This window comes from Prionailurus viverrinus, chromosome D1 (genome assembly GCF_022837055.1).
Source record: "Prionailurus viverrinus isolate Anna chromosome D1, UM_Priviv_1.0, whole genome shotgun sequence".
NCBI lineage: Eukaryota > Metazoa > Chordata > Mammalia > Carnivora > Felidae > Prionailurus > Prionailurus viverrinus.
The window spans coordinates 30,666,307-30,691,013 of NC_062570.1; the positions used below are offsets into that span (position 1 = coordinate 30,666,307).

The 24,707-nt window shown below is 52.2% G+C and overlaps 1 protein-coding gene across 1 annotated transcript in view; it reads right to left on the bottom strand.

Annotated features, from left to right (window-relative positions):
• IGSF9B (immunoglobulin superfamily member 9B) overlaps nt 1-24,707 on the bottom strand; it is a 46,515-nt gene that overhangs the window by 3,927 nt on the left and 17,881 nt on the right. The window contains exons 4-18 of the mRNA XM_047823285.1: nt 23,944-24,095; nt 23,556-23,673; nt 22,083-22,224; nt 21,632-21,777; nt 18,786-18,928; nt 18,330-18,470; nt 18,129-18,245; nt 17,696-17,846; nt 16,489-16,612; nt 13,941-14,116; nt 12,632-12,858; nt 11,614-11,698; nt 9,299-9,460; nt 8,879-8,924; nt 6,657-8,306 (exon numbers count right to left, since the gene is read on the bottom strand). Coding sequence (XP_047679241.1) covers nt 6,657-8,306; nt 8,879-8,924; nt 9,299-9,460; nt 11,614-11,698; nt 12,632-12,858; nt 13,941-14,116; nt 16,489-16,612; nt 17,696-17,846; nt 18,129-18,245; nt 18,330-18,470; nt 18,786-18,928; nt 21,632-21,777; nt 22,083-22,224; nt 23,556-23,673; nt 23,944-24,095 — 3,580 coding nt within the window. The remainder of the gene's footprint in view (nt 1-6,656; nt 8,307-8,878; nt 8,925-9,298; nt 9,461-11,613; nt 11,699-12,631; nt 12,859-13,940; nt 14,117-16,488; nt 16,613-17,695; nt 17,847-18,128; nt 18,246-18,329; nt 18,471-18,785; nt 18,929-21,631; nt 21,778-22,082; nt 22,225-23,555; nt 23,674-23,943; nt 24,096-24,707) is intronic.

Here is a 24,707-nt window from a genome sequence, read left to right on the forward strand (position 1 = left end):
TTTCTTCTCAAAGTAAGCCAAACTCGGAGCCTGAGGAATAAAGGGAGAGAGAGAGGAGTCGCTCTTTCTTTCCCGCCGGTGCTGGCTTTAGCACACCATCAGGGAAGTAGGGACATTCTAGGACCATGGTGGACTGAGGTGAATCACACTCTTCCTCAATCCCCACATCTCCTTTTTCCATCTCCGTCACAACTGGTTTTGGGTAAATTCTGATTAAAGGGAGTAGGACAGCCAACCCTGTGAGGGGAAAAGAAGTCCCCAGTGGTGAGCAACAAGCAATTTGAGATCGAACAACAAATGACAGCAGGATGGGAGGTCTGCAGCCCCATCTCCCCAGTATTGGCCACATTTGTGGGGATGAAGGAAGAAAAAACTTACAGACTAATTGTTGATAAGACTCTGGTCTCTGGGGTTTCCTGAATTAACTGGCAATGAAGCAACCTCCATCTTCTTTGATGGATATCATCAGTCCACAGTCTTTTAGTAAATAAAGTATCAAGACTCTCCTCCAAATTTCAGGTCAGAAACAACTTGTAGATTTCCCCCTGATAGCACAGGGCTAGGGGGCCCCACCTACATGCACACACAGGCAACCCATGGTCTCATCTCGTAGAGAAGTCCAACTCACCAATAGAAGTCAGTCTTCCATCCCCAAAGCCCCAACCCACCAATTCCCCATCCCCTCCTCTTTTAAACTCTACCCACAGAGATCCTATATAGCAGGTGCTGCTGCCAGGGAATCTGAAAGGCAGGCAAAGGGTAGAGATGGCCAGGGTATGAGGGAGCATGACTTTGCACTGCTGGTAGAATGTCCTCACCCCCTTCTCATCCTTGACTAGAACTTCTTCAGCTGCCTAAAAGGAAAATCAAAGGTATGAATCTGCCCATTCAGTTTACCTCTTCCCTGGTCTTGGCCAGCCTTTTCAGAAAGACCACACAAGGTGAATGATGCATGGTCTGAAGAGGCATATGACAAGCAAGTGGACCCAGAGAGCAGTGTTTAAATGACATAATCCAGGGTGACCTATGAGGGCATAAGAGAAACTGGTTCAGGGTGCCCCGAAAATTCCTAGGGATTCTCCAAGCCAGGTAAAACATCCAGAGATATATGAAAATTAACATATCATTACTTTTATCATTTCCCTTATATAGCATTTATTTACCACTTACCATGTCAAGTACTGATCTATGTTTTTTACAATAGTTCTCTTTAATCCTTGCAACAACCTTAAAATGTATATTCTATACTGATCCTATTTTTTTTTCATAGGGAGAAACTGAATGTGGAGGGTTAAGCAGCTTGTCTGATAATCCAGTTATTATGTGATAGAGCCAAGATTCTCAACATTAGGCTAAACTGCTCTTCTAACTTCTTCCTAAAGAAAACAGGTACAGAATCTATCTAGAAGAAAAACAGTGCTTCCGTACCTCACCTGAGAAATCAGTGTGCCCTGCTGTTATAGTCATTGACAATCACTGTTTCAGTGGCACAGTCAGGGTAAGACAGACCAAGGATTGGAAAAAGCTGACTGATGTTATATCTTCAAGCAAAAATTCCCAAATGGTAATGATACATTGAGAAGGATAAGCCAAATTTCCCTTGTGAAACAGCCAAGCTCCAGCCCTTCCAGGACACCTGCTGTCCACCTGTTTTTGCTTTGGGCTCAGGGCTCAAACACAGAAACATGACAGAAGGCTCCTCGAGGTACCAAGACACTCTATGGATGCAGGAGAAAAAAATAAAATAAAAGCAAGTGTGTCTGGAAGGGGTGGGGTGTAAAATGGATCTTTATTTTAAGCAAATTATACAGAAAAGACACATGGAATGTGGTCCAACAAACTTTACCTGCATCATGTAAAGCCTTTTGAAATCAAACTGCCTCTCTTTTCTAGGAAGGGTGACCTTATCCCCAGTCAAGCTCACAGCAGGAACTATCAGATAATGACATTTGGGTGATGGTGTCTCTCAAGACAGTGGGAAGCTTGGGTTAAGCAACTTCATCCTATCCCTGGAATAAAGTTGGTACGTGAATTTGAGGTTGACCAGTAGGTTACCCTGTTAGAACAGCATCCAACCCTGGGCTCTCCAAGAAATGGAGGTCACAGTTCTCTTCCCAAACTCAATTCTTCTAAAATCCAGCAAATTCTGGGGCTCCCCTTCTCCCAGGAAGTAAGAATATGAGGTCTAAAAGCCTAAGGAATTTTCTGGATCTTCCTTGTCATATGGGGTTTCCCCTAATCTCCAGTGCTCTGTCCCAGTGATGTCTCTCTGCAGTTCAGAACCACCAAAGAATGCCTGGAATTTACTTTCTCACTTTCTCTCTCTCTCTCTTTTCATAAAATCCATATGAAACCCAAATCACAATCATTTAGCCCAGGGGCCTTGGTTGCTTAGCTCTGTGCTTACCCAGAATAGTGAAGAAAAGACACAGTCAAAAAGGTTCAAAAAGCAGGCAGAGCCACAGGACAGAAAAGTTAAAATCCATGGGACATTTCCCACTCTTACTGCCCTGAGGGCTGACCATTCCAACACAGTTTGCAGCTGCCCGTCCCAGTCAGCAGAGGCAGTGATTTAAGGAGCGTTTTCATCCTCTTCATGATTGCCTGACAGCAGACTCTGCTTGTCTGACCTTAGACTAGAGCAGAGGCTGAGGAAATCCACTCACATATGAGGCATAGCCAGGAAAAAGGTCACTTCATTCTCCATATACAAAGCAGAAAGCCAGGATTGTGGAGGTCAGCGTCCACCCAGCATCCACCCCACTTTCTAGTGGGGTCAGAACTCAGTGTTTGGCCTCAGAACTCAGGAGAGATTTGTTTCCAAATGGGAGCTCCTTCCTGCAGTTCACCCAGGAAAAGGGGGCCCATCCATCCTCCCAGACCCACCTGATTAGAGGCCAAAGTTGGCACTAACAGGACAGGGGATTCAAGGGTGGTGTGAGAAGAGGGTTGCTACTAGTATGAGAGAGGGAGCCGAGAGAAGCACCAGCCTCCCAGACGGCCACAGAAGGGGCAGGTCCACTCAATACAACTCCCCTCTCTGAGGTGGGAGTTGGGAAGAGGAGAAAAAGGGGAGAGAGAGAGGAGGAGGAGAGGCGGGAAGACAACTGCAGGTTTGGGGAAAAGGAACAGGAGAGAGACTGAAGGAAACAGGAACAGAGCGAGAACGAACGTAGACAAGACGTGTCACATCTTCTCCAAGCAAGACCGAGTGGAGACACATGCAAAGGCGCAGCATGAAGACAGCGTCTGAAGAGGAGCCTGACGCTTCCCAATGGCCCCAGCAGCTACCGCGCCCAGGGAGCTCTCAGCAAGCAGGAGTGAGCGGTGGCTCTTGCTGCCCAGCACCATCAAGGTCTAACTCCGAGGCTGCGGGAAGCACTTTATTCTCCTAGGCTGGGGATACTGGCCAGGCCCCAAGGAACCAAATCTCCCTCATCGCTGCCCTTGGTTTCTGGGTTTGCCACAGCAGTGAGAGTATGATAGCTCAGCTCTCAGACCTGGCGCAGTGGGGACATTGTGGAGACAGGGATCAACAGCTGGGTGAGGGGAGTGGCAGTAACAATGGGGAATGAGGTCCAGGCATTTTCCAAGAGTGGAGTGAGAACTGGTCTTGGTGCTATCACCTCTCTGGGCATGACAGAGGGGTCATAACTAGGGTTCAGGGAGAGAGAGTAATGAAGGTGGAGGATGGTCCAGTCACCATCCCCTGGAGCACCCACCCAGTAGGCCACAGGAGGCTCCTCATGAAGGAAGGCTCATAACTACTTCCTGACACCCTCCCTGCTCTCTCCAGTACTAATGGCTGCACTGTGGCACCCAACCAGCAGCAGACACAATCCCAGGGCCTCTTGGCTGCTACAATTTTATAGCTACAGATCATAAAGAAATGGCACAGCATCCCAGTCCTCCTTATGGGAGGCCACTCTTATGACTGAAGATTTATAGTTCTGAGTTTGGGTAATCAGCCTCCCTTGACATCACTAGGTGGGCAAGGGATGCAGATGCTTCTCACCTAGAGAAACCAGGAGGCTCTCCTGACTCCACACTGCTTGTTCCCAGAAGTACAGCCAATGGCGTCCATGGAAAAAAGAAGTATCTTAGTCACCATGAGAGACAGTGAGTCTCAGGTGACCCTAAGCCTCTGTAAGGGACTCAATACCCCTCTAAAATGCCTAAGTTCCTAGATTTCCACCTGGGAGAATGCCAGAAGAGGACCAACCTCAGTGGAGAGCAGAGCGCAGTGCTTTACTGCTCAATTTCTTCCTGCCCAGGGGAAGCCTGTCCTCTCTCCCTGGGAAGATCCTCCCAAGACCCTAGAGCTGTGACCCAAGGAGATCAGGAGTGACTACTACAGGGACCTTGGAAGCTATGTAAGCCTGAGGGCGAGGTCCACATCTCAGTCCTGTAACAACCAAGAATGAGCTATAGAGGGCAAGGAACATGGGAAGTAGTGATATTTCCCTGCCCTTGCCCTCACAGGACTACAGGTGACCTGGTCCTAAGGAAGACCCAGCTATTGAGGGAAGGAACTGGGCCACACCCCAACCCTGTGCTCCTTGAGAATATTAGTAAGATCCCAAGAAGACTGTGAGGGACCAGCAACCCGAGGGGAAGATCTGAGTCTCTGCGGGGTCTAGGAAGGAAGGGGGTGGTGCTATGCCTGAGGGCAGAAAGGGGTCTGTTTCTGGATATGAGTGTGGCCCTGACGTTTCCAGAGGTGCAGAGATGCAAAGCAGATTTAGGCATTCTAGGCCCCTTGGGATACATGCAGGGTCTCAGGGGGCTTCTGTGGGAGGCCCTGGGTGTGTTGGCAGCAGGGATCTGAGTGAGGAAAACTGCAGAGAGGCTCTAGGACAGGCTTGGCATGTGGGGTGGGAATCAGAAGCTGCAGCTAGGCGGTGCCCGAGCGTGGCCTGGTGAGGCTGTTGGAGCAGCATGATGTGGGGAACCCAGAAGCTGTGGGAACAGAGCAGCAGAGGCTGCCGCCCACAGAGGGGGTGAGGGGACATGGTTTGGATTCCCCTGTAAAGGAAGCGATGGCCCTGCCGAAGCCCCGTCCGCCTGTCCACCCCCCCGCCCCACCCCAGCCGCGGAGCTCCCTTACCTATTGAGCTGAGGAGAGGCTTGTCTCGACAACACTGCCCAGATAGCTGAGATCAATCAGAAACAAAGCAGTTATCAACACGGGCCGTGGGGGAACCACCCACGCACACCCAGAGGGGAGGAGGGGAGGAGCACAGGGGCCAGAGAACCACAAGCGAGGCCAGAGAATGGGGTGAGGGGAAGGAGAGGAGAGAGACAGAGAACCAGACGGCACGATGGACGAGGCAGATGGGCGCTGCACAAAGCACAGACAGGGCTGCGGCGCACAGCATCTCCTGCACAGACAGAGGCACGGGGTCCCGTGGGCGCGCCACGCCTGGCGTCCTAGCTAGAACTCTCCTCCACCTTCTCCACCTGCCAGGAGCAGGGGGGAGTGGGAGGGGAGGCTGTACTTCCAGGTACCAGAGAGGGTGGGAGTGCATGGGGCAGGGGAAGGGCGCTGGGCTCCCTCCTCTCCAACCGCCTCCCATCCTGCCTACCACCAGACCAGCCTCCTCTGGAACACTCTGCTCCCCTGCACAGGCGGCCACATCAAGAAAAGAGACCAAAGGACGGAACCAGAGAGAAAGAGAGAGTGGGAGGGAGGGCAGGAGGGACCGGGGGCACCACAGAGATGTGGTAAGCCCTTTGGAGCAAGTCGGGCCAACCCAAAGAAGATGGAGAAGGAAGAAAGACAGACAGAAAACCAGACTTGAGGAGGAAGGAAGGGGGAGGGGGAGGAGGAGGAGGAAGAGGAGGGCCAGGGAAGAAAGATGAGAGAAAGAGAGGCACAGACGGGCATCCAGGCTGACTCTGGTACCTGGAATACCAGCTGCTACAGTTTAGTGTGTGCCCTCTCAGGCAGGCTGGTCGCAGGAGTTTGTCTGTTTGTCTGTCTGTCTGTCTGCAGCTTCCTGCGAGGCACACAGGTTGGGGTAGGGTATGTGGCTCCGGGCACACAGTTCACAGGCCTGAGATTTTGCTCCCAGCCTCCAGGATGCGCCCCCTGGAGAGTCTGTGGGAGGGGCCCAGCGCTCTCTAGGCTGCTATGGGCAGGAGATTGGGAAGAGGAGCCCCAGGCCTGGTGGTCCAGGGAAATGAGGCTTCAGGGTCCTGCTTAGCAGGGAGGACAGCCCAGGGAAGGGAAGGAGGCTGGATACAAGGTCTCTGGGTAAACCCTGGAACCACCCCCAAAGCCAGGATCACGGGGATATGGAGAGCTCTCCACTCTAAGAGTAACTGAGGTGACCCCTCACTCGGACACACCACACCCTCCTCTCCTTGCCCACGTGTGTCCATTCCGCATCACCCTGGGGGCCTCCTGAGATCTCTGGGCTGGGTAGAGGAGATCCCTCATGCTCCTGGCAGGGTACCTGGGCAGGTAAGCCCCACCTTCAACCCCATGACCACACCCTGTCGATGCCAAGACCAGAACTCTCCCGAAGGGATGCTGCACCATGTCCAGACAAGCCCTGTCATTTGGGTTGATGGAAGGGGTGGAGGGCAGGTAAGGAATGGGGGGTGGAAGATGACCAGGTGGAGGTGGGCAGGAAAAACCAGCTCACACTCACCCTGAAGTAGGTAATGGCGGTGGGGGGGGCTCTGGTCTGAGCAGCTCCTCCCCCATCCTTCGAGGGGAAGGCGTCTGTCCAAACACATCCAGGTTGTCCGCAGGCCCTGCAGGGCCTGGCGGAGGGGAGGGGTAGCCTGTGGCCAGAGTGGTGAAGCCCATGGTGGGCCGGTAGCTGGGGCTCCCGCTGCGGCTGCTCTGGGAAGGGGAGCCGGTGGATGGTGTGGACTTGCGAGAGAAGCTGACAGCGGCTGGTGGCTGCAGGGTGATCTCCGACATTTCTGCCTGCTGCAGGAGGCCCGGACGGGGCCGGGCCCGGGCGGCAAGCTCAGGGGAGCCGGTGCGGGAGCTCAGGGGACTTTGGGTCAGAGGCGAGAGCCGGGAGGGCTGTAGCACCACTTGATGTAAACTGGGCTCGGCGCGCCTGGCCTGCCGGGGGCTGGGCCGGGGCCGGGTCTGGGGCTCGTACCACCGGGTGTCCAGGCCAAATGTGCTGGGGCCGCTGTGCCCCCCCGGCTCAGCCGGCTCGGGGTAAGGCAACACGGGTATGCCCATACCTTGGCTGGTATGTCTTAGCTGCCCTTGGCTCACCAGAGGTTGCATAGGTCTGTCCTGCCACTTAGCAGAGGCCGGTGCTGGGACGGGGCCTCTGCCCGGCGACTTGCCTGCCCAGCCCTTGGGCGCCTCCAGAGACAGGATGCCCGGGTAGGCCGCGGGCACCTGCAGGGAGGTGGGGGGCAGTCCTCGAGGGAGGCAAGCCTTGGGCTGCAGACTCTCGGCTACGTCACAGGGGTGCAGCTGGTGGGGAAACATCATGGCCGGGGTTTCCAGTCCCCCAAAGGGGAATTCTGGCCGACCCCAGGGCTCAGGGGAGCGCCCTCCCGTGGGTGTCTGAGTCAAGGGCAGCGTGCTGTTGGAAGCGTTCTCTCCGTTTTCCTCAGGAATGGTGGGGTGGCCAAAAGGCCCCTCAGTATGCAGGGGTGGGGAGGACATGACAGAGCTCAAGGGGCTGCCCACTTCTGGCATGTAGAAGGGCGGTGGCTCCACCTCCCCAGGGCTGCTGCTGCTGAGGTACCCATAATACTGGCCATGGTGGAAGGGCCGGGGGGCGGGAGGTCTGGCTTGGCCTGTGGCCTGGAGCCGACCTTCCAGGCCGCCGGGGCCCTCCAGCCCACGGGGCTGGAACCGAGGGCTGTATGCTGGTGGTGGCAGGTAGGACTCCTGGCTGGATGACAGAGGGGTCAGCTGGGACTTCAAGGCAGCCACAGATGTGGGCACCAGCGGGTCCTCGTTCTCCTCATCTGACTGGCGGAACTCAGGGTACATGTCCGTCTCCTCGGCAAAGGGAAAGCCCTCAATGCGCCTGCTCTTCATCGAGGGCTCCATCTCAGAGGGATCCATCACAAAGCGGCCATCAGGGCCTCTGCTGATGAGCTCAATGGGTGTCGTGGCCTCAGCCTCAGCCTCAGCCTTGGCCACGCTGTACTTCTTGCTGCTGATGGCCCTCTTGGTCTTCTTGTACAATGACAGCTCTTTCTCCCGGGTGGGACTCAGCATTCTCTTGGCTGCTGGCTGGCCTTGGTCATCAGAGGACTCCGATGGGGCCCGGAGAGTGCGGATGCTCTCAGGGCTCACCTTGCCAGATGACAGGCTGTGGGGGTGAGTGAAGGAGCCGGAGTGTGAGGCAGGGCACACCTGCTCCTGTACTTCTTTTTCTTCTCTTAACAAACAACCACAAACACCTAAGATAATACTAAGGAAAAGGGGTGCAGATGGGCTGCATATTTTGGCATGAAATACCTTGGCCAACTCTCCACTGTCTAAATGTGTGCTGGCCATTTTTTGAATGAACACCCACATTTCTACTTTCATTCTGCCCTGCCCTTACTGTCTGTCACATTCTGTCTAGTCACCTTCATTTCCAAGGTGTTCAAGCAATGCAAGCCCATCTTAATATTAACTTAAGCAAAACACACTATGAACGCAAATCTATTAGGATGAAAAAAAATAACAAACACGTTCCAAAGCTAAGGAGATTATCTGCTAATTTGGACTGTCCACTCTACTGCTCCCTCTGTTAATGTGGACAAGTTAAAATTACCGTGCAGATCAGTTAACAGCAAACAATTTGGAAACACTTGTCTTGGGCTGAGTGAGACAAACCACCTGCCTGTCTCCACCCTCAACCCTCTGCCCATACACCACAACAGCAGGGGCACTTACGGAGACTCCAAGCTCTTTCTGCAGTGAGTGATGGAGAGTGGAGGATCTGGAAGGAAAAAGAAGGGGAAGAGACCCTACTGAGGCCAGGGATACAAAATTTATCTCAGGTGTCCTCAGGGGCTGGAGCAAAGCCACATAGGACAGCAAGCCCTTCCAATGTTAGGCATCTTTGGGTCCAGTCCAGAGTCCTGTGCCCACCACTACACCTGCCTTCTCTCTCATTCTGGTCCCAGCACACCCTCCCCAGCATCCTTCTTCCTTACTCCCTCTTCCAGATCAAGTCCTGCTGGTAGTTCTACCCATAAGATTCCAATTTCCCTTTTTTTCGAGGGAGACCATGCTAAAAGTGGACCTTCTCTCCCAATGGGGAGCATTTGAAACTGAGCCAGGTAGAGCAGGGTGGTGGGGGCAAACACCCACCTTTTTTGCGCTTGAGCTTACGCTTGCGCTGCTTGTTGACAAAGCAGGCGGCCAGGGTGCTGAACAGGATGGCAGCTGCCAAGAAGCAGATGGTAGCTACGATTCCAGCCAACACAGGCCGAGCTAGCCCGTCATCGGTCAGGTCCGGCTGTGGGAAGATGTCTGCAGGGAGGGGCGAGGAACACACATGACTCCCTACCTCCCTCCCATAACAGCCCCCACCTACACTGACAACTAGCTCCCAAGTATTTTTCCCTACCTCTGTAGAACAGACAATGTTAAAGCTCAGGCTCCATGTTCAACTCTAGCACTTGAAGAGGTTTGTATAGATGGGGAAGAGACAGAAAAGACTAGTTTATGGAAGTCAAGTGATACCTACAGAGCTTGTAAAGAAGAAATCACATCTATACCTTACCCCATAAGGGTAATAATTTCAATAATAATCTATAGTTGGCTATTGCTGTTTGCAAAGGGCTCTCATGCATATTACCTGATTCCCTCAAATGAGACAGAGCACATGCTATTGCTCTCATTTTCTAAGGTAAAGAAACTGTCATGGCAGAGTTTGAGCAACTTGCTTACATAGATACTACAGATCAGTGCCCAAACCACAACACTGCTACTCTGACCTCCTGTTGGTATTTTCTGCCTTCTGCTATGTCATCTTAACAAAATGAGAGTGTAGATGTGAAGGTACCTTGAGGGAAAAATGCTATAGCAGGGAGAAGAGGTTGTGACCACAGAATTCAGATCTGTCTATTTCTAAGTCATTATAGCACAACTAAGCAACTTCTACAGGGAAGGTTAGCACGTCCTGGTCATCTCAAGTTCAGAATACTGGAGCTAGCACAGACATTCAACACAGGTCCCACTTCATTTTACAGGTAAAGAAGTGAGTTTCACTTTGTGCCCAAATCCACACAGCTTGTTAGTGGAGCCAGGACTAGACCCCATCTATTGTACCCTACTTCAAAGTCAGTTATAACAGTAAGTACCACTTTTTAGGTTCTGTGCAGTCTGATATATTTGGCTGGAACCCATTGTTATGGTGATATAACGATGGATGAAAATAACCCAAATCACACTGATGAGTTGAGTTGGCAAATGAATGCTACAGCTTTTGGGAACGGGGGGCTTAAAGATGGGGGGAGGGGGGCTGAGGTTGCTGCACCTTCATTCACTCATGGGGAATCTTCCCTGTACACAGAATAGTTCACTGATGAAAACCTTCACATCTTCTATCCTGCAAACTCTGTTCTCTGTTCCTCTGGGTCTCTTCTCTAGAGGGAAGCCACGACAGAGGTATGTGTCTATAGCAGGACTTTTGTAAGAAAGAAAGCAAGAGAGAAAGAGAAAGAAGGAAGGAAGGAAGGAAGGAAGGAAGGAAGGAAGGAAGAAAGAAAGAAAGAAAGAAAGAAAGAAAGAAAGAAAGAAAGGTCCATGGTGCCTAGCATGATGCAGAAGTCACACCCCACTGCCCCAGGGCTCTGGTGCCACTTCAGTCTTTCCTTCTCCTCCCCCAAGTCTGCCTACTCTGGTGCTTCTATAGCTCTGTGAGTACTACTGCATGAGCTTCTTGGCCAAGCTCTGAGCCAACTGGTCCCAGAGGTCTTTGTGTGAGCAGTGCCCATGGAAATGGTACCATTGCTTGATCACTAAGCAAAAGCCTCTTCCCAGACCTAGGGAGCCACTTCACTGGGCAAGGGAGGGGTTCTTCTGTGTTCAGGCAGGAACTGTAGCGGAGAAAGATGTGTATAAATGGGACCAGGGCCAAGAGAAAGAAAGATAAATGGGGAAAATGCTAGGGAGTTGGCTGTATTTAGCCTGAAAAAAATCTAGGGAGACGAAGGGGTAGAGGGAAACAACACCAAACAGTAATTTTCCAAATAAAACCACCATAATTATAAAGCAGTCTTATAATAGGCACTCAATAAATACGTGCTGACCTGTTGTCTCTCCAGTTCACTGCCCCAGCCCATTACAGAGGACAACACTGGAGGAAACAGGGATTTTATAGCAAAAGAACTTAAGTCAAGTTATTTTTGACAACTATAATGAGATCAGCGACATTTCTTTCTGCAGCTATCTTTTAGAAAGTGTCATAAACGCAGCTCTTTAGTTGGAGAAATCCTGTCCATCATGGATGCAGAAGAATGGGTCGGAGGGCCTTAAGAAACACTACAATTCACAGCTTCAACCAGAGCTCTCCGTTGTTTCCAATTCAGCCTTCTTTCCTCATTTTAGCTATCTCACTGGGGGATTCCCACGTGGCTTTTACCCCCCACAGTTGTAAGAGAACCCCCCAGCCCAAGTACCTGTGCTGGAGACACCGGCAATGTTGCTGGGCTCACTGATCAGATCCTGCATGACGGCCAGAACCCGGAACTCGTACCAGGTGTCCTACAGTCCCAGGGATAATAGCCTGTCAGCCCAGAAATCTGAGACAGCCACTGACCCACCACTACACCCACCCTGCAATGACCTTTCATGGAATGGGGTACCCAAAGCAGTGGCATACTGCAAGTGTTGAACAACCAGCTCTCAGGTTAAAAGAAAAAAGTCTTGATTTGAAAAACACACTTGCCAATTTCCATGATAAAAATACTCCTACCATGGCAGATTTCAATCTACAAAAGTGAGGGCACTGAAAGCAGAGTTGGAAAGAGATGCTCACACAGGCTCTCAGGAACCCCAATGCTATCATTAAATGAGTGTCCAGGGAAGGAAGACAGAAAGATAGATGAGGCTATCTATATCCATGTAATAATAAGCTGTTTCCTCTCTCCAGCTAGAGAGACATCAAAGTTTAAAGCGGAGGGTCAGCTGGAATATATATATATATGTATATATACACACATATATATATATGTATGTATATTCCTCTAGGGACTCTAAATTGTTAAAGCAGGGGTCCTTCCCTGGGCAAAGCTAGAAGACAATCTTTCTGGGAAATCCTTCACCCAGCCCAAGTTAGACCCCTAGCAGGGAGTTGAGGTCACTGTCTATTTACACAATCTGGGCTCCTAACCTGCTCTGCCTGGCTCCAGCTTATGTCTGTATGTGGAAAAAGCCCTCAAGGCAATAAAAGTCACCACTGCCAAACACTGGTCCTGAGTCTGTAGGACCCCAGTTGCCATGATCTATGGATCCCAGACCTAGCAGATCTGAGAATAAAGGAATCACGGTGTGGGGCAGCACATGGCTCAGCCTTGTACACCTTGTACACCTTGTACACCTGACTTGTACACCTCACTCAAAGCGTTCAGTGACTCCAGAGAGTCATGACACTTCCAGAATTTGGGAACAGCAGCAAGGAAAGGCTAGACACCTCACCTGTGACAGATCCTTGGCAAAGAAGTCTCCATCAGTGCCCGGGATGGCACCATCTAACGTCTCCCAGTGTTCCCCGACACGAAATTCCATGATGTAGCGGTCAATGGGAAAGCTGTGATTGGCAGGGGGTAACCAAGATAGGAGCACACCCTGCTGGGTCCGATTGGCTGTGAGGCACCTCGGTGGGGTAACCAGCACCAGGGGTTCTGGAGTTGTGATAGGGAATGCTGTGGCACAGAGGGGAGAGAGGGAAAGTATGTGGCGATGCCGAGATCATTGTACCCTCACCTCTCTAAAGTGCCTTCTGGCTCAGCATGTGTCTCTAGGGCACTGTGGCCCCAAGGCAATGGTCACTTTGCCATGCAGGAGTCATTTCAGGGACAAGAGTGTCACACAAAAGAGCCCTCCTCACCCAAGGGAAGTGGCCCACAGCCACAAGAACCTATTTTCTCAGCATTTCTAAAAACATAGATGAGGGAATGAAGTGTCTCAAATGGAAAAAAAAAACAAAAACAAAACAGAAATCACCGGGGCGGGGCGGGGGGAGGGGGGGTGGTTGTCGTGTAGAGAGTTAGGAGATGGAAGAATTAAATGTAATCTTTTAAATAAGATAATATCTTTAAAAAGATACTACAAAATGTATTTTATGTTCTCTTCCAAGGAGCTAGAATTGTCTTCTCATAGCACATTGTCTGCTCTCAATTGCCTTCTTGGCACAGGTGGAGAATAAAAAGGCCAAGGAGGAAAGCTCCAGAGCAGGGGTAAGCATCCCATCACTGCTGCACCCCCTAGTGGCAGTAAAGGATCCAGGAACAGGCTGGAGGGGTGCCACCTGTTCACGGCGCTCTCCAGGTAGAATGGAGTGAGCCACTGGGTCTAGGAAGGAAGAGTCAGCATGACTAAGATTTGACAGGGAGAACTGGCCACACACCAGCCACCAAATGAGGCCAAGGGCCAGAGGAAAGAATAGGCAAGGGTGCAGAAGGAGGAAGAAGGATTCCTAGCCTGCCCTGTGAAGCCACAGGAAGATGCAAACATGTGGCTTACCAAGGAAGGATAAATGTTGAAAGGAACCTGGCCCAAAGTGCTCTGATATGGGTCAAGGCACTATGGTCCAGGCAAAACTCAAAGAATGGGATGAGAAGTCCTTCTTGGGAGATCAAATGACATGATTACCTGAAGCATGTAGCAAGGTGCCTGGCACATAGTAAGAAGTAAATGTTATCTGCTAGGATCATCACCACCATTACCGTCTTTACCCAGATCCTCCAGGAAATATCCTCAAGACATCCCAGCCCGGGGTCCTCACCTAAAGTGTTCACAGTGACCACCTCACTGAAGGCGCTCGTTCCCAGCTTGTTCTGGGCCAGGACGCTGAACTGGTATGCTGTCTCAGGCTCCAGGGCATCCACTAGCAACCAGCTGGGTCCCGGTGGCACTGGCAAAGATAGCCAGTCATGGGGCCCAAACTGTGCCCGCTTCATCCTGGCCAAAAGAAAGAGAGAGGATCGGGGACAAGGAGGTGGGGTGGGTTACACTGGAGACACGAGAATGCATGCAAGGTCCTCAAGGAGGTGGCACTGGGCAGACCTGGCCTTCCCTGGCTTTAGGATAGAAAGAGGAAATGACCAAGGTGGGATGACCTTCCCAACTCTGGCTGTGCCAGTCTTTAACACCGGTCGCCAGCCACCACTGGCACCACCTCTACTAAAAGGAACCCTTAGATATAAGTGATGCTTACAATACTGGTCAAACTACCAATTGCACTGGGGGGCGGGGGATCTTTACCCTGGTCACAGCCCTAAGAGTACATCTGCCTTGGGAGAGTAAGGACAGTAGGAACAAGGCAGGTACCATCGTGGGGAAGTGAGGATGAGCAATTCAGCAATGGCAGGACTAGGGAAGAAATCCAGGTGACCTCAGCTGCCCACCCTCCCAGGGACAGTGAAAAGTAGGGAGTAAAGTAACCCAGAGGGCTCACTCAGTCCAACAAGGTTTGAGTCACCTGAAGAAGCCTAGGGTATAAGACAAAAATGAGCAGGGATTTCCCCACAGTGAGGACCAGGATCCTTAAGGCCTTAACAGTTAGAACTCATAATCAAGGGCAAGGTCACACTGTGCGTGGAGGACCCTGGAACTAGGGATGAAGGTTAGCGTTTGTTCTACACCGCCCACCTAACTCTCCATCCCTGCTATTTCCAGGTGCAGTGCCCTGGGATCACCATGGGGAGGAGACATCATCCTATGGGACTGAGACCCTGGGCAGCTTTCTTCCTGCAGCCCTGAGCTACAACTTAGTGGATGCCCGCTCACAGGGTTCCCTCTAGGTTTAAATGCTCACTACCATGAATGCTTAGGAGTTTGAGCTGAGGCAGCAAAAAGCACAGCAAAAAGAAGCCAGTGCCAAATGTCTGAGTCAATACGTGGAGAGTCAGAGGCAATTAGAACAACAGGAGGGAAGAAGACCTCCCCAAACTTTGCAACTACCCTTCCCACCCGCCCCCACCCCACCGCCCCGGGCACCAAAGCAAGTGAGCAAAGTGTGATAAAGCGGTGCAGATGAGCAGCAGCATGGAGCAGGACCGCAAGCAGTGAGGGAAACCCCAATCTACACCCAGACCTGCCACTTGGACATCCCCAAAGATGGCCTGGCCTTGCCAAAGGCCCTTCCCTGGACACACAGCTGCCCAGCAGCACCATGATTCTTGCAGCAGTTACCTGGCAGGGTTGTCAGGAGCCCTCCCCTGCCCAGCCCCCCACCTTGCCTTGGGAGGAACAGAGATTAAGGGGTGGAGGATGTTCTGGTTGCAACTCAGAGAGTTCCCCACACTCATCATCTAGGTTGTTTGCCTAGTCAGAACTCAAAACATCCAGAATATTCAGGATGTACCCACCAAAACATCATGATGGGAAAGAGGGCAGCTTCCTCTTAACCCCCCTTGATGTTGACTAGTGTATCAAGGGCTCTCCCTGAATCTCCATGAGTTGCCCTCTGCAGGAATATTTCCTCCTTCCTAGGCCCTGATCGAGCCGGTCTGGGAATACATAGCCAGATGAGGCAGGTCTGAAAAGGAGGAAGTGAGAGGTCTCATCCTTCCCACTCAAGGATGTCCCATATTGCAGGTGGCCAGTTCTTGGCTCAGGATAGGAATGTGGGGGAGAAAAACCCTTGCGTGATGGGAAGGAGGTCCACTACGGCCCCTCTCTCCACCTTTTCTGTGGCTCCTGACCTCAGCCTGATTTATGTATGCATCTTTAAGATCCCTTACCTACCCCAAGGTTTAAGCAAAGATCTCAAATCACTACATCTGGCCAAATTAATAGCAGAGATATAAACACAATAGAAACACAGGGTCCTAGATAAAATGAAGATGCTGAAGACAAGGCCAGAAGGCAAGCACCACTTCACATCAGTTTCTGGAACCACTGGGAAAGCGAGAGAATAAAAATTAGATTCTACGCTTCCAGCTGGGCTGTTTCTCAATGCCACTGAAGATTGGGAGTCTCTTCCAGACTCCAGAGGACAGAGGAACCTAAAAGAAGCATGAACCAAGGACACAAAAAGGGGTAGTGAGATAAGCTGAAGAGAGAGCAGCAGAGGGTGATGGTCAATTCAGGCAACAGCCTAAATTGGCATCCAAACCTTTCAGGCTGGGAATGCAGAATGCCCCGAATCCCTCACAGACGTGCCCATTCCCCACAAGACCTAGTCACTATGTCAACACACCTCACTGACTGGAGGTCTAGCAGGCAAAGAACTGTATCCTTCTCATAACGTCCACCCGCCCCAGGGACTGACTGAAGTCAGGGGTTGGGGGAGGGAGAAGCAGAGAGCAAAGCATGCGGGGGTGACTCACAGAGGTCCGTACCAAACTGAGAATGTCTGCTCGAATCCTCCATCATAGCCTGGCTCCCAGGACACGTTGGCAGTTGTCATGGAGACCTGGACCCGGACACTGCCCGGGGCATGGGGGCTGGTGCCTGGAGACCAAGTGGAGTGCTCTCAGACTGAAATGAACTGGGCCCAGTGAGCTGGGCACCCACAGTGACACTGCGTAGTAGCAAAATGCAGTGCCTCAAGTGGAGCGCGGAATGGCGAGGGATGCTGAGGAGCTGATGCCCTGAGCAGTAGGACTGCAGAAGAAAAGCCATCCCACTGTGCCATAGAGTCCTTCTAGCAAGATATGGCACGAACATCAGGAACATGGCCAAAGGGAAACCAGAACCTTCGTCATCCCAGGCCAAAATCCTGTGCTCACCTGGCAAATACAGAAACACTCTCCCTCAAGGTCACAGTCCAAGCTAAAAAGTCCCTCTCCTATAAAGTTCTCTGGCCTCATGAGAGATAGCCATATTCCACCCGAACATCAAAGTGAGAGGCAGCACAACACAACTATTAAGAACTTCTACTTGTGTTTGAGTCCGGGACCCAGCAGTTATTAGTGATGTGATGTTCGGCAAGGTGTGTGATCCATGCCAGCCTTGGTTTCAATGTATGTACAATGGGGAAATATCAGCTCTCACCTCATAGGTTAAAAATGATAGGGCACCAACTGGGACAGAGCCTAAAACTGGTGGTAAATGCTCGAAGTGTTGGCCACTGTTACAACTAGCTATCAGTCCCCAGAGGGGCAGGCTACAAGCTGAGGTCTTAGGGACACACACCTCAGGCAAAAGAAGTGGGAACATAACCCCTGGCACCCCGGAAATGGGAATGCCAGTAACCTCCAGGCCAGGCCCAGCTGCTGGAGCTCAGCACACTGGTCTCCTCCCAGATCCCCCTCATTTCATTCTTCCAGCTCCCCTTCTAGGCCTAAACACAGTCGCTACTGCCCACACACATGCCTCATTTCTATGGGGGGTGTTGCTGGGTACATTTTGCCAGAAAAAGATCTCCCCAGGACAGGCCCCATGTCACCTTCCCTTGTATAGAGTCCACAGAGGGCTAGGGTTACACGTGGCAGGCTCCTGATTCAGGGGTGGGCCGACTCAAGAAAGATGCCCAGAAAGGGTAGACAGTGTCCGGTGCCCAGACCACAGCCCTCTTGCCCACAGCCCCCGTACCGATGACGGTCAGGTGGGTACTGGCAGTGATGCTGGTGACCACGTTGGTGGCGATGCACTCCCACTCCCCGTGGTCCTCCTTACTCAGGGCTCGAAACTGGAGACTCCCGCTGGGCAGGGCATTGTGCTTGCTTCTGCTGGGCTTCCCTACCTTGGCCAAACAAGGGGGCAAAGAGGAAGGCAGGAGCGGGTCGGCAGGGGAGGAGCCGGGTCAGCAGGGAAGAAGAGAAGCCACCAACACATCAGAGGCCCAAGAACAGGAGGAGCAAGTGGTACCCGAACATTCAGCCCGCACCCCCACTGCCCCTCCTCCAGAGCACCCATCACTCTAGAAGTCAGCCCCACTGCTCAGCACCTGGCCCGGTCACAACAGAGCACTACCAGATCTTGCCCCACCAGCACACTTCCCAAGAGCTCCAGAACCTGAAGGTACCTTTCTCCAAGTGATGACAGGGAAAGGGTCCCCTGCAGCAGCACAGGGGATAAGCAGCTCCCGGCCAGCCTCCTGCCTATACTCCCAGCCTGGTAGCACCGTAAAATACGGGGGGTCCTAGGGAGAGCACAGCAAGGCCATGAAGTCAATCATTTCAGCTTGCCCACTCCCATGGAGGCCACTCTCAGCCCTGGGCCTCACCTTCAGGACAAGCCGTGCAGGAGCAGACTGGCCCATGGTCCCCAAGGTGTTGTAAGGCACACAGGTGTAAGTGCCAAGAGCCTCCTCTGTGGCCTCCTCAATCCGAATAGAGCCATCCTCCATCAAGGTCCAACCCAGGTTCTATCAGAGCACAGACAGCAGAACAGAGAGCAATGGTCAGGGGACAGAAGCTCGGTCCCAGCCCCCACCAGGCCAGACCTAACTTCGCAGACCTGGACACAGCACCAGCTAGTGTGGGGTAAGGGGTTGTCTAAGTGCCCTGGGAGAATGGCAAAAGCTCTACCAGAGTGTAGACCCGCCACAGGAAGCAGCTCGTTGCTTTCTCAGAGTTTTTTGGTAGGGACTAGAGGAGTCCTGCAGGGAACCAGACCCTCAGAGGCAGCAGCTCAGCATCAGGAGAGTCTCACTGTGACCCCACATGCATCTTTTCAGCACCTTCTCAACCTGCAGGGGGCGGCCATCTTTGTTCCACTTGACCACGGTGGCTGGTGGCTCTGCATCCACAGGGCATCGGATATAGCCGTGAATTCCCACGGGCACGTAGATGACAGGGGGCATGTTGAGGACACGGGCTGGATCTGTAGAGGGGTAGCATGGGGTGGGAGAGAAGAAAGGCAGGAGGGCAGTCAAGGAGTGAGAGATCTGGGCAGGGGGCCAAACCACCACATAAACCCCCGGGGTCTCATACAGACATTCCTACTCCAAGGAACTGCCATTCATACCCATCCACCCATTCAGTAAACACTGCCTATGTCCTCAGTGCTCACAACAGTGCCAGGTACCTGGACCACCATGGGGAACAAGACGGACAAAACGCGGAGGCCACATCAGGCTGCCCTAGTGCAGTGTGGGCTGCCAGCGGCTTTTCATCTGCCCAGCCTACTGTATTCTTAAGAACTTCTGTTTCAAATGTCTGGAGGCACCCAAAGGCATGTTTTCACCTGCCTAAATCCCTAACACCCCTCAAATGCTCCTACACATGGACTGAACTGCAGACTAAGGACCCTGGATGTCCATTTCCCCAGCCCCTAGACTCCAAACTCAAAGTCAACATTTGACCCTATCCTCCACCGACCATTCTTCATCCCAAGTGTCTCTTGGACACCAAGCAGCTCTCTCGCGCTCCACATCCTAAACCAAAAGTGGAACGTCAGTTCTACATTCTGTGTTCAGAGACATGACCACCAGTGGTTCTTTCCTCTCCTCTCCATTCTGCTAGCTGTCCAGCCCCTCTTGGCCTCAGTTTCCCCTCTGTGCAGCTGGAATACGGAATCAGCTTTGGCCACAGAATGGATGAAAGTTTCCCACGAGAGCAGCAAGAGGAGCACATCCTGTGATGTGGGTGACTCATCACCTTCCCATTCTCCCCAATTTCCCCTGAGGGCGACCAGGAGAAAGATCCAGAACTTCCAGTGAGGCAGTGAGGATGAATGAGCTGGTATGTTTTAAGCATTTGGAGCTCTTCAGAGAACAGCATTACATAAATATCAGGCCGAGTTATATATTTAGACATAGCTTCCTTCTTTTGTATGTAGAGTTGTTTTTTTTTGTTTTTTTTTTTTTTGCCTCCAAGATTTTTCAAAGGGTTTATGAATGGGAAATACTCTGAACGCTGCTTTTTAGCAGAAATAAAGATCCTTGTCTCACCCACCTGAAAATCTCACCCCCCGGATTCCCTCTGAAGGCAAAAAGGAGGTAAAAAGGGACAAGCTGCAGTGGGTGATGGCACTGGGGAAAGACGCAGAAACCGCATACCCCTCTCGGCACAGAATGGCCCATGGCTTCATGGATGGGGGCCTTACTTTTGGTTATATTCCTCATCCTTCTGAAGACTACCCCTGCTGGTTCTCTCTCTCTCTGCCCCCGCCACCTTCTAGCCCAAGTGACATAGCTAGACAAGATGCTACTCCAAGTGGACTCTTCCCTGCCCTTAGTTCCTCCACATCTAGCACAGCTTGGGGCACATGGTAAGTCATGTTTAAATAGCTTCTTGACTTGCTTTTTCCTACTGCAGGTCAGGGTGGGAAGTGCTTGATGTCCTGGGTCACACCACATAGCTTTCCTAGGGCCTCATAGCCCTTAAAAACTTAGACTCATCATACAGCATGCTAAAAGCCCTTTTTAAGTTGATGACAATGGAAGTGGAAAAATGATGCCTTTGTCCCCATAAGCAAAATCACTGCATGGAGAAGGAAACAATAAGCATGTGAGGTGAGAAGCTGGACAGGGCTCAAAGGTCCAGCTTGGCTCCACCACCACAGCGCCCACTCAGCAGTAGACAAGTGCAAACACCCAGCTGTGTGGAGTGGCTTTGGAGACCAGCCCCACTTCCTGGGGTCATCAACTGTCCTTCTGCTTGTTCTCAGCTCACATGCTGACCAGGGCATCTCTAGGCTATTGAACTTCTCACCCAGCCACGGCATGCCCTTGCGGGTGAGCAGTCTTCCCACACTAGCCCTCAAGTGATAAAAAGCCTGTCACCTACAGTAACCAGGCAGGGCCTTTGTTATCTGAGTGACAGGGCCATCCACAAATCAAAAGAAAGAAATTAATCCTCATTACTCATCCTTCTGTCTCTTTCTCACAATGATCAGCTTGCCAGGGGGTGGGAAAGCATCGACTACACCGCCGGATTCAAGATTAGCAAACTGAATTATTGCACTTGCACAAAAGCCCTCAATTGTTCTGGCATGAGGAGCAGCTCATCCATTTGGATCTCTGGTCGCCCTAGAGAAGAGCTAGAAGAAAGCCAAGAGGGAGCCAGATGCTGGCAGAACTAGATCAAGTCACCCCAGAAGAGGGTTCTGTCCCCTTCACTCCAAACAGCTGTCCACAGTGGGGAAGGCACAGAGCTAGCAGGAAATCTAACTCTACTTCAGCTTCACCTACACTCCCTCATATACCTGAGAAAAAAAGGACCAGAGACCATCTCATTCAACATCCAGAGAGAGGAGTTGGCTAGCATTCAATACAAAGACAACTGCTCAAAAGGTCTACCGATCCTTGAATCCAACCTAAGCTTGTTGACTGATGGAATGAATCAGTTAACACTTGTAGTGATGCCTGGCCCATAGAGGACACCCAGCAAGAACTGTTTCACCTCAATTGACCAGCCCAAGTCTTGGCCTCATGTTGGGCTATCCCTGCTTCCTGTCATTCCTCTGCCCACATTCCCTCAAATGACACTCGGTCTCTTACTATCCTCCAGCCTCCAGTCTGGCTAATGTGGCTTGGATCTTCTGGAACCCCCACCACGTGTTGCTCTCCCTATCCCTACTCACACTGCACAGTTAAGTATGCTGAGGCAGAAGGGGAGCGCCCCAGGCTGTTGCTAGGAACACAGGTGTATTTCCCTGCATCCTCAGGTTTCACCCGGAAGATGATCAGGGTCCCATCGATCAGGATCCGCACTCTCAACTTCAGGTCACTACAAACACACAAAGAGACAAGGAGGGGTGGGGGAAGAGGGTCTTCCATGAGACAGTGGAGCAAGGCAGCAAGGAGTCCCCTCTCTGTGAACGAGGCAAGGAGAGCCAGAGCCTCCTCATATTCCTGGCCCATCTCAAGGCCACTCTGTGCAGACACTGGCCTTGCATGAGGGACAGATTAGACCTCCCCTCTGCAAGCTCCTAGAGCCCAAGAGCAGCCTGCAGCAGCCCCTGCTCAGAGGCCTTGCCCCTGGGAGGCCTGGTGTCTGGGGACCCCACTGAGAGGGCAGGGCAGCATGCTCACTTCTGGAAGTAGACGTTCTCGTCCTGCCAATACCAGGTGTAGGTAAGGTTGCCGGGATATGCCTCTGCCCGGCAGGTGAGCAGAGCATCCTGGGATATGTTGACAGTGATGTTCTCAGGAGGGGAAACGATGAAGGGAGGCCCTAGGGAATAGGAAATAAACATAACCTTACCTGGTATGGGAGGGGAGCACAGCAGTGCTGGGACCTCCCAGGAAGCTCTGAGAGGTCTCAGCAAGCAGTGCCTAAACACCAGGAGGGAGCTGGAGGGTAGCACTGGTTCAAGAGGCAACAGCACAACCCTGGGCAGTCGCCACAGAGATGCTTCCAGCTATTGCTAGCACTCACATTCTTACTCTCCTTACAGGTCCCAGAGATGCAAAAAGTCCTGGGGTGTGACCACAGTGAGCCCCAGCCCCCTGAGCCAGCTGCAGGACACCCTTATTGGTATATACCTGCACCCTGCCTCCATGCACAAGCTCCCCAAACCAGCCATCTCACCCCTAGACACATAGACATACATACCCCTTCCTGCTCATCCTTCTCTCCAGCAGAACCTGAGCAGGGGACATGCATGAGGGACAAAGGCCACTCTTTTCAATCCAGAGCAAGGAATAATCTTGCTTCTAAAGGAGTTAAAAGGCTTATGATGCTTGTCATCCAGAGGTCAAGAGGGCAGATTTGGGAAGAGGAGGCAGGGGGATAGCAGAGTAAACAGAGAGTGAAATCCCAGAACTCCCTGGTGCTCGCTTTCCAGATAGGCCACAGCTGCCACTTGGCTCTCTCCTGAGAGTGGGCAGCTCTACTCCAGTCTACAGAGGGACCTCTGGCCCATGCTGCAACACTCCAAGTCAGAAGAAGGCAGAAAGAACATGTGTCTCAGCAGCCCTGGCAGCCCAGACAGCCACCACTAGCTCTCACCCGCTCCTTCAGCAGGCAGCAGGTGGGAGGCAAAGAGGGTGGATGGGCTCAGGACAAAGAGATTCTGCCATCCTGACGCTAGTCCTTCTGGGGCACACTGGGGCCCCAGGCAGGGAAAACTGGCATTTCCCAGTGCTGACCATGCAGACCCCAGCTTTGCCAAATGCCCTCAGTGTTATTTTAAATGTCTGAGGCTTGGATTGAATTCCTATCTTTATTTATTGAAGCCGTCACTAATGGGGTGGAAACCTAAGGGAGGTATTCTCCCTTGGGGAAGATGGAGGTACAGCAGGACACTACTCAGACAGAGTACCCATCAACATGGTGCCTCCTGTCATCCCGTGTGATGGCCACAACAGGCCACCATGGGCACTCGGGCTATGAACTACACAATGCTCAGGGGGAGCCCAACCCCACTCCTCATGAGCTTCCCATCTCTCTACCTACCTCAGCTGTCCCAGTCGTGCCCTGGGCAAACCCCTCTGCAGCTCAGATGGGATGGAAGTCCCTGTAAAAGGTCTGAGGCATGAAGAAGCCAGAGAAATCTCTCTTACCTTGGACAAGCAGGTGAGTGGTATGAACAGCCTCCCCCTGGATGCTGTATGCGCGACAGGTGTAGGCACCTCTGTCCTCCCTACTGACCGATGTCACCGTCAGGCTGCCATCACTCACCTGGGGCCAAAGAGAGATGGAGCTCAGCACCCACACTGGGGGCCCACCAGGGGCTATCTCCTCAGGCAGAGATAGCCTCGGGGCTCATGCACTAGGGGGATATGGAGCCAGGCACTCCGTTCATCTCCCTTCAACCACAGACACCAACAAGGCTGCCTGCTGTGCAATGTTACTGGTCACATGAAGCAGGAGACCACCGTGGAGAGGGAGGAGGCAAAGGAAGGGCAAGCAAGGCGAAGTGCAGCAGCCCCAATGGAGAACCACATTTACCTGGTATTTCCCACTAGCACCTAGGAGTGTCCCCTCCTTCAGCCAGGTGACAATGGGCTTGGGGTTCCCAAAAGCTGTGCAGGTCATGGTAACACTGCCGCCCTCCTTGGCCTCGATGTACTGGGGGGGTGTTTCCGTAAAGGTGGGAGGAGCTGCAGAGAGATGCAGGGTGGGATTAGCCAGGCTGCCGCCCTGCATGCAGTGCCCACCCACACCAGGCACCATGGCCATTGTGTTCATACTTAACCTTCCGCGAGGTGCTAGGATAAAGGAAGGAAGGGGGACACAAGTAAAATCCTCTGCGCCTGAGTCTTACAGGAGAAGAGGAGACCTGAAATTCAAAGTCAGTCTGGCTGGGTGCAAATTCTAATATTCTCCCATTGTGCTTGGCTAATTCCCAATAAACAAATATTTGCTGAGCACCTACCAGGAGGCCACCATGCTCAGCACTAAGGACAAAGCGATAAACAGCACAGCTCCCATGACTTGCAGAGCACACACTTGCTACTAGCTCCAGACTGTTCCATCACCCCCCACTCCGGTCTTTCACCTAAAGATCATCCCTGATACTCCAACTTCCTTAACCCCAGCCCAGTTAGGCCCCATATTTCCAGGATGTCTCCCACCTGAGCTCCATCTAGGCCTACTACAGACCACAGGCCATGGTGACAAGGAATCTTACTCTTCCAGATTAGGCAGAGAAAATTTTCCACCTTCTTCCTTTTCTGGCATCCAGACAGAAAGACAGCCCACTCTGCAGGCTA